The 9,576-nt window shown below is 44.6% G+C and overlaps 1 protein-coding gene across 1 annotated transcript; it reads left to right on the top strand.

The window, feature by feature from the left end:
• Positions 1–7,557: 7,557 nt before the first annotated feature.
• MYCFIDRAFT_86626 (uncharacterized protein) lies at positions 7,558–9,238 on the top strand. The gene is made up of 4 exons (XM_007925647.1): positions 7,558–7,868; positions 8,036–8,455; positions 8,513–8,829; positions 8,884–9,238. Exons 1-4 carry the CDS (start codon positions 7,684–7,686, stop codon positions 8,955–8,957), a joined length of 996 nt encoding a protein of 331 aa, XP_007923838.1. The 5' UTR covers positions 7,558–7,683; the 3' UTR covers positions 8,958–9,238.
• The last annotated feature ends 338 nt before the right edge of the window (positions 9,239–9,576 follow it).

The following is a 9,576-nucleotide window of genomic DNA, read 5'->3' as shown; positions in this document are numbered from 1 at the left end:
TAACTAGGAGCTCCTAGCGGTTGTCGAGTCCTTTAAATATTAGCGCCCGTACCTCGATAGCGCCTAGTATACGATCCGCGTAGTTGTCGACTACGCTAATCTTAAGGGCTTTATAAAGATAAAGTAGCTCGTCGGAAGGTAGGTAAGATAGGCGACCTTTCTTATACCTTTTAACTTTACTATTAAACATCGGGCTAGTAAACGAAATCTAGCCGATATATCTTCGCGATATAGCGACTACGAGAGCGAGTCGTAGGCGGCGAACAACCTTCTCCCTATATTGCAGTCGAAACTAGCTCTATAGTTAAATCTGCCTAAGGATATCGAGCCGATTATAAAACGCATCTCTATTATATATATAGGGATACGAGACGCTAGTACAGCGCTAGCGGAACGTAAGAGTTTTATTAGCAGTCCCGTAAGAGTAGCGGCTACTATTATTAGAAATAATAGGCCCTACTACGAGATACCTAATATAATCCTTAGTTTCGTATATACTCTATAATAGCTAGAGTAAGCGAGAGGAGGAGGCTTATACGAGACAAGCTTACTATCGGGTAGCTTAGCCTCGTTAAGTAGTTCTAACCTCCTGCCTAGCTATTCTCGTCGTAGTAACCTTATTTACTACGGCGATGCGCTATATATCCCTAAGGACTACGCCTTACGTACGTAACTAATACGTATATACTACGACGACCCTTTAGCTAGACACTTTAGTATAGCTAAGACTATAGACCTAATACGCCGAAAGCACTTCTAGCCGAAGATAGCTAAGGATATTACGGCCTATATCTATATCTATAGAATTTGTTAATAGTCGAAGGCGAAGCGCTATCGCCTATATAGCGAGCTCGCTACTCTACCTATACCGACCCGACCTTAGCAAGAGTTAACGATAGACTTTATTACCGATCTCCCGCCGAGCAAGCTTAGTACCTACGTATATACTACGATCCTCGTAATAGTCGACCGCTATACGAAGATAAGCCTCTTTATCCTAACGACGAAGAAGTATATAGTAGTAGAACTCGCGGATATCTTTTAAAGGGAGGTAATTAGGCATTTTAGAGTGCTATTAGGCATTATTAGCGATCGTAGATCGCTTTTTACTAGCTAGTTTTAGAGCGACTTCTACTTCGAAGCGTATATAAAGCGTAGGCTTAGTATAGCCTTCTATCCTTAGACTAATAGGTAAACCGAACGCGCGAACTAGACCCTAGAGTAATACCTACGATACTATTACTCTAAGAACTAGGATAATTAGGCTAAATTGTTACCTTAGGCAGAGTTTGCCTATAACAATAGCGTTTATCCTACGTTACGTATAAGCCCCTTTAGGATACTCTATAGCTTCGATCCTAATCTAATACTAAGAGCGAATAAACTACTAGCTCGGGACGAGCTAACTAAGGGAAGGGCACTAGCAGCTATCGACGCTATAGAGCGCCTACGGAAAGCGTATAAAACGCTTATAGAACGCTAGTAGAAAGCAGTAGAATACTAGGCTAAGCAATACAATATATGCTATACTACTAAGATATATAGTATAGGCGACCTAGTCTTGCTATCGATAAAGAATATTAGCTTAGATGTCCTAAAGAAGAAACTTAGCCTAAAGTATATAGGGCCTTTTCGTATTATCGACGTAGTCGGAGCATAAGCGTACTGCCTAGCACTACTATTAAGTACGAAGATCTATAATGTTTTCTGTATTTCCCTCCTCGAGCCTTAGTATAGGCGCAATAGCGAGGAGTATAAGATAAGTGTACCTATCGCTAAAGGTAACGAGTAGCAGGTAGAAACAATCGTAGCTAAGAAGATAAAAAAGCGGAAGGCGTACTACCTTATTAAGTAGCGAGGTTAGCCTAAAGAATATAATACTTAGGAGCTAGCTATTTATATTAAAGATTCTATAGCGTTAGACGAGTTCGAAGCTTAAGCGAAGCGTAAGCGTAGGTAGTAATTAAAACAAAAGAAAATAAAACTTAAGAAAAAATAGTAGATACGTACTCGTTTCGCTATTAAAAAAGGCCTATCGGCCTAGTATATATAAAGGTAGCGCCGCGTAAGCGTAGCGACGGCGGGCCGTCTACTCTACTTATCCTTAGACTCCTCCTCCTCGTCCTTCTTAGCCTCGATACCTATAGCGGTATCGATAGTAGCGACGGCCTTAGCGCCGACGCGCTAGGCGAGGTTCTAGTATAGTTAGTATACGAAGCGCAAGTAAGACGAGGCTATAGGAAAAAACTATACCTAACGACTAATCTCTACTAAACTAGCTAGGTTAGTACCGATATACTCGAGGGCACTAAGCAAGTTAACGTTTGTAAGGGACCCGCTAGCGGCCCCCTTATAGGCTAGGGCTTTGCCGCCTAGAGTTACCTTATTCTTATTAATATAAAAGGCATCGAGCGTAGATAGGATAACTAATAACGAGGTTAGTATACGAAGCGTAAGCGGAGTATACAAGAAACCTACGTACGACTATAGCGTCTAGGTTAGCCTAAAGAGCCTCTAAAGCCTCGTTAGACTCCTCGAGGGAGTCGTAGCCGTCTAGATCGCAAAGGTCGCGTACAGCGCGCGCGGCGCGAATACGCGCTAGTAGCGCTACGAGCGCGCGTACCGCAATAGGAGTATAGGTATAATAGCTACTATAGCAGCGATTATAGTTGCGCTTAGTAGTAGGGTCTATATTGCCGCCTATATAGAGCTTAGATAGGTCTACTAAAGCGAGTTAGTTGCGAAGTATATATACGTAGCAAGGGGCGAGAAAACGTACCGTTAGCCGTTATATGCCTAAAGTAACAGGTATAGCCCTCTAGGACTTTTAGTAGGCGCTAGGTAGGCGTAGTAGGTATCGTAGGGCTAGCGCCTACGGCGCGCTTGCCTACGGTACGCGTAGGGGTAGATATACTAGTAATGTTTTTTTTAGATAAATGTTTAAAAAGAAAAATCTTTAAGTAATACTAGGGGGGCGCGAGGGCAGAGTAGATAGGGCGTAGGCGGGTAGTGTTCGGAGCGCTTAGAAAAAGAAGAAGTTTTTAAGCGGGCTTCGAATGCTTTAAATACTCGCTTCGCTTTCGGATAGCTTACGTTCTCGCGTAGCTACCGCGTTCTTAGAAATTTAGGCAACCTCTAGTTAGTACTAGAAGCAGCCGCGCTTTAAATCTATAAACAAACAAGTAACTACGAGGCAAATTATAACGTGCCTAGCAACTATAGCCTAGCGATAGGTGCGTATAAGACGCGCAAGTGTAGCGTAGAGTATAAGAAATAGTATAATTTACTATATTGCCTTATAGCTAGGATAGCTATACTAGGGGAAGGAGATAATTATAAGAACCTAATTAAGTAAAGTCTTCTGTCCTGCCTTAGCAAGCCTATATAACAATTATGTAATGTTATTACATATACTACGGTACTGTCTCGCTAGCGTAAAGCCTACTTAGCGTATACGCGGAAAAGCTCGGTCGCTTGTACGGACATACTCGGTTACCGGCTCGGTATATATGCTATCCGTACGTAGCCTAGTTAATAGTAAACGCTCTGCCCTGTTCTGAAAAAGGTACGGTTTAGTTCTACTATCTACTACTAAGATTAGTAGAGGGTGTTCTATACGTTGCTATATACCTATTTTCTTATAGGTCGTATATACGATATAGTTGCTAACCTTAGCTAGGCTATTCTAAGTAGAAGAATAAGGTACTATAACCTATAGTACAATGCCCTAATTACGAGCCTAGCTTAATAGCTAATTTCCGCTGTATTTACTCTCTCTATCGAGGCGGTAGATTAGGATTAAATAGCTAGTTTATATACGGACGTATATACGATAATCCTTAATAGCTACTATAGCCCCTAACTTTAGTAAGCTAGCATATTCGTGTCGATAGGCTAACTTAGCGCATATAAACAATATAAAGTAGCGCTCTTATAGTAGACTAGGGTTAGTAATAGTAACTATATCTATATAGATAATATAGTAGATAGTAGATAGTTATAGGCATAGTAGTCGATTGTATTCCTTATATAACGTTGCTATACGACAAGCAATGCAGTTTCGGAAGTCGGTCTTGTTTCTAGTAATAACAATCTAACCCTTAGCTTCTATTCGTAATAGCTTACGGTAATAGATATAGCTATATCGTAGATGCTATTCTTCTATTATACCTATTAGTACCCCCTTCTTCGATAGAAGAGCAATAACCTAACCCTTAGGACTAGAGGTTAGTATATACAGATAGGGGAGACTATTCTTTCGGTATATCTAAGCAACGGTAACCTTAGAGCCGTTAACAATAGTAAACAGTATACGCTTGTTATTCCGATAGAAACAGCCCTTATCGGCTAGCTTCTTAGTAGATAGGAGATTAGCTGCTAGACCTAGCATATACAGTGTCTCTAACAACTTTATATTGCTAATACTATACTCGTTAACTACCTCTGTCTAAGTAACGCCTACTATTGTTACGTACTTCGTATTACTACTAAACCGAATAGGAATATAATAGCCTTTATACTTAAGAAGCAGGGTAGGGTTATTAACTATATACATGCTAGTACTAGAGTCTATAACCTAGTTAGTCGTACGAGTCGCTATAGTAAGCGCTATAGACGCTGCGTTACTAATAGTAATCGCATTAAAGGCGTAGTTGCTACCTAAACTAGGCGCTGCTAAATCCGGACGTAGATTGTTATAGAATAAGGGCGGTATATTCTTAGCAAACAAGCCTTATATACTAGGCTAGGGTTGCTAATGCTGTTATTGCTATATAGTTAGTCTACGCTGCTACTATTGCTATTACTAATATTATACCCTCTTCTTCTAAGCCTTCTGCTACTTACGGCGCAGTTAGTCTTCTTCCTTTAGATAAGGGTACTTATTATAGTAGCGGTTAGAAGGATGCGATCCCTAACAATAGACGCATTTCTTACGGTTAGACTAGTAACTATTCTAGTTATTTCTACCGCGCCCTCGACTATTATTATTTCTATTGTTTCTGCGGCTACTACGACCGCTACGGTTCGAGTTACCTCGACTATTGCTATTGCTACCTTGTAGTTAGTGCTAGCGCTAAAGACCGAAGAAGCTATTATACTAGGCCTAGTTTAATTAAGCTATATTCTTATTAAGTAACGCGCTAATAATATTGTTAAGGGTGCTTTTATTAATAGTATATTCTAAGGCGCGCATTTGCTTACGGCGCATCTATACGAATGCCTCGTAGAATAGCGCGATTTGTATAATAAATATATAGACAGCCTAATATTAGCTAATAGCTAATTTAGTGTCCTTTAAGGCACCGAGCTTCTTCTTATATTCGTTATAGAACTTCTCGACGTCCTAACTATCGTAGCGAAGGGTAATATAGTCCTAGAAGAGTATAAATTTAGTAGATCTACCGTTACTAGTATATTTCTTCTTAAGGAAGTCCTATACTTCCTAGAATATAGATAGACTAAGTAGTAATTATTAAATATTACTAATACAATTAGTAAAGATCTAGGTACGCGCCGTTTAATCTTTAGAGTCCCATTTATCTTAGCGGTCTTTAAACTCTTTAGAAGTCTTACTAGATGCCTTAGTAAGGGGTCGCTAGCGGGTACCTTATATATAGCGCTAGACCGATATATCTTTAAGGGCGCCTTTAGCGGTATATAACTATAACGGGTAGTTCTCTTTATTCTTTAGCTTAGGGATATTGCTTATATAAGCGCTAGACGTTATAGGGGGAGCTATTACGGATAGTAACGGCGATATAGAAAGAGACTATAGACTTGTCTTAAGAATATAACGAGGCCGCTAATAGGCGCGCCTATATTATATTAGTATAGCGGACAGCCGACACTATTGTTATATAACCGACTCGAGTTAGGCTAGTACCTACTAGAACACTCGAGGGTAGTAGTAAGGGTAGCGGCGACAATATTAATATCGGCGCAATTATTAGTAACAAGCGCTAGCTACGCAGCTATCGGATTAACTATTAGAATACGTGTTATATACGTTAGAAACGCAGGGGGCTTATAACTACTTGATGCAAAACTGTATTGTATTTAGAAGAAGGGCTATTTACAGAAAGCCCAAAGATAAAGTGTGTACAGTTGGCCTTAGGCATCATGCACGTGATACACACACACACACTCCAAGTGCACGAGCGCCAGGTCAGGCTGCGGGTTGTTCATCCCACGCGGCCTCCGTGTTCCAGTATCCCTGCCTATACTGTATAGTCATCACCAGGTCACACTGACTGCGAGGAGTCGAACGAGACTAACAAAGGCTCCCGAGGAGAACGCCAGAGCGGTCTAAACCCCGATCTAGCAGCACTACGCTCTACTAACCATGCAGACTTGAAAAGGACCTCATGCCTCAGCGGATTGTTACACGTCAGATCAATGGTACTTGGACTTGGAGATTGCATGCCTCTTCCAAAGTTCACACATGTCCTTCTGGTGGATGATGATGACCTCCAGCTGATGCATAGATCGTACTTATGCCGCCAAAGAAGATCTGTTCATCGCATGACACATAGCAAGAGCAGGTTTCGTGGAATAACCTAGAGAAAACCTTCGCCGCTCGGACAGATTCATGTCCAGAGTGCCATCGTTAGGGGCTGTGGTGATCGAGTCAGATCGACACTGCTGTCAGATCCATACTTCGGTCACACAGCCTTGATCTTACTACGGTCAATCTGCGGTGGTACGGCAGATCGATTGAACTGCACCATACACGGGTGACAGATGTTCAAGACACACTTCGAGAGACTGTGTTTGACCTGCCGCGCACTGCTGGAGCAGCCAGCCAGTCTTGTCTGATGCACCCAAGCCTTTAAGCTCCGGTAACATGAATTAGACACCAGGGGTATGCGATTGCTTAGATCGAGACTGAATAGACCACATACTTGGAGGCTCGTAGTTGTGTTTCGGTGATGCCTTCGAAAGCCTGGGGAGGACTTGATTCTGTGCCTATCTGCGGTTTTATTAGTCTGCCTGCATGCCATATATTCGGTGCAAAGCTAGTGCGAGCAAGAAGAGAAAGGCCGAACTGAGGCAAGCCGAGCACTGTGGAAGTCCCCTCAAGAATGCTGACGGGACCCGTCCGAGTATCCCGACAAGAAGAAGCGTCCTCGTTCCCGTCAGCGCCCAAGCATGATCAATTGTCTGCATGAGCTTGCGAACTGGCCTTTCTCACTGTTCCTTAGACTCACAACGGTCGTCCAGGGGGAACTTCACAGAGGCCGGAGAGACTGTCGCATCGACATGGCGGATAACGGATCGCAGCACCTGCGCAAGCATGTTGACGAAATCTAGGTGATCGTGTGCCATGCTTGTTCAAAGGGACGTAGAAGAGGCTCGTTGCGATAAACAAGTGAAGTGAAATGCATTGAGGCTGCTTCTAATTGCGTCACACAACGTGGGTACGGCGGGCGATGTCCATTGGCTGGGCTTCCCAACAAGCGGAAAGAGCTATAGAGTTCCTTCCGAGTTCTGGCGATTGGCAAAAGTTGAAGACCTCCTTCTCCGTCCATCAATTCGACCTTTGTCGTATCGCCAACCAACAGCCATCTGCGCGCACAGTCGCTCCATCACTCCACTCCATCTTAGTCGAACCGCGCATTACCGTCCCTACCGGACACGCTTTATCGACACCCCGAATCCCTTTCACAACACACCACCGGCACAATGAGCGGCACCGCGACACAACCACCGCAATCGACGGGCAGCCTCAAGCTCGACTCCCTCAAGCAGAATGCTGAGGCCGCTGTCGAGCCCGAGAAGCTGTCTGGTTTTGGCCTCTACGCGCGATTCGCATTCGCCGGCGCTGTCTGCTGTTCCGTCACCCACGGCGGTCTCACACCTGTCGATGTGTAAGTCAACCTTCAATACAACAGGACACAGTCATTGGCACTGTGAGGCGCAATCGTGCGATATGGCGGTCACGCACTGTCGGAATTGAGGAGGAACAAGAACCAGAGCTATGAGTAGGGGTTTATAACAAATTTAAGAAACACCACTAACGGAGGCCATTGATCAGCGTCAAGACCCGTATCCAGCTCGACCCAGCTACCTACAACCGTGGTATGATTGGCGGTTTCCGTCAGGTCATCGCGAAGGAGGGCGCTAGCGCTCTCTTGACTGGTGCTGGCCCAACCTTTGCTGGTTACTTCCTGCAGGGTGCCTTCAAGTTCGGTGGATATGAGTTCTTCAAGCAGCAATCCATCAACATGCTCGGCTACGAGACTGCCTCGAACAACCGCACTGCTGTCTACCTCGCATCGTCTGCCTGCGCCGAGTTCTTCGCCGACATTGCCCTCTGCCCTCTCGAAGCTACCCGTATCCGATTGGTGTCCGAGCCAACTTTCGCCAAGGGTCTCGTCAGCGGTATGAGCAAGATTGCGAGCCAAGAAGGCCTTGGTGCTTTCTACTCTGGATTCGGCCCAATTCTGTTCAAGCAGTAGGTTTCATACGGTATGATTGGGATTGACATGAACATATCTTAACCTACATGCAGGGTTCCATACACAATGGCCAAGTTTGTCGTTTATGAGAAGGTCTCGGAACTCGCATACTCCAAGTTCTTCGACAAGAGCAACACCAGCGCTGGTATGCAGACCGTCATCAACCTTGGGTCTGGTTTGATCGCCGGTTTCGCCGCCGCCATCGTTTCTCAGCCAGCCGACACTATGCTTTCAAAGATCAACAAGACCAAGGGTCTCCCCGGTGAGGGCACCACCAGCCGTCTGATCAAGATTGCCAAGGAGCTCGGTCTCCGTGGCTCATACAGCGGTATTGGTGCTCGTCTCTTCATGGTTGGAACTTTGACTGCCGGTATGTGGTGGATACTGTGAAGCGCGTTGGAAACATTGCTGACATTCTTTGCAGGTCAATTCGCCATCTATGGTGACATCAAGAAGGCCATCGGTGCCGTTGGAGGTGTCGAGATTGCTGCCAAGTAAACGTTTCGCAGCCTACAGAGACAGGCGCATGTGCTAGTGTTGGTTCAAGATGCGACAAGGCAGGCTAGTAGGACAAGTTGAGGGCAGTTCACGGCATTTCCAGTGCTTGAGAGCAAGCGTTGGATGGTGCTCCGAGCTGGTTCCTCCACAACATACCTAATATCTGGCTGGCATAGATGATAGAGAGGGCGGTGCATCACAGCTTTCTCGTACCGACCTTATGTACAGTAGTAGACAGCATAGGGACGGCGTCTTGCAATGATACTTTCAATTTTGGTCTACCAGACGATGATTCGGGGGTAGTAAGCTTTTCTAGCAGCCGAGGATGTAGACCTATCTGAGGAACGAAGTCTTTTTCCACAACTTTGGTGGCCCGACTTTCTTTTTTAACACACCATTCCATTGATTCAAAGACTTTTGGGGCCTTCGCGGAATCAAGCAACGAGAATGGTCTCCGCTGTGCCAGTGATCCACATAGCTGAAAGGCTTTGTGAGCCTGTCATCTCTGATCCTCACCTCCGCGAGTGGGTCCTGTCTTGAGACGACGCTCCAAACGACGGTGACTTTTCGGGAGTAGACATGCGAGGTCTCAACATCTCGAGCTGAGTATCGATGTTGT

Source organism: Pseudocercospora fijiensis (assembly GCF_000340215.1).
Source record: "Pseudocercospora fijiensis CIRAD86 unplaced genomic scaffold MYCFIscaffold_2, whole genome shotgun sequence".
NCBI classification, from domain to species: domain Eukaryota; kingdom Fungi; phylum Ascomycota; class Dothideomycetes; order Mycosphaerellales; family Mycosphaerellaceae; genus Pseudocercospora; species Pseudocercospora fijiensis.
The sequence above is the reverse complement of the archived record's forward strand: the minus strand, read 5'-3'. Positions and strand labels throughout refer to the sequence as shown.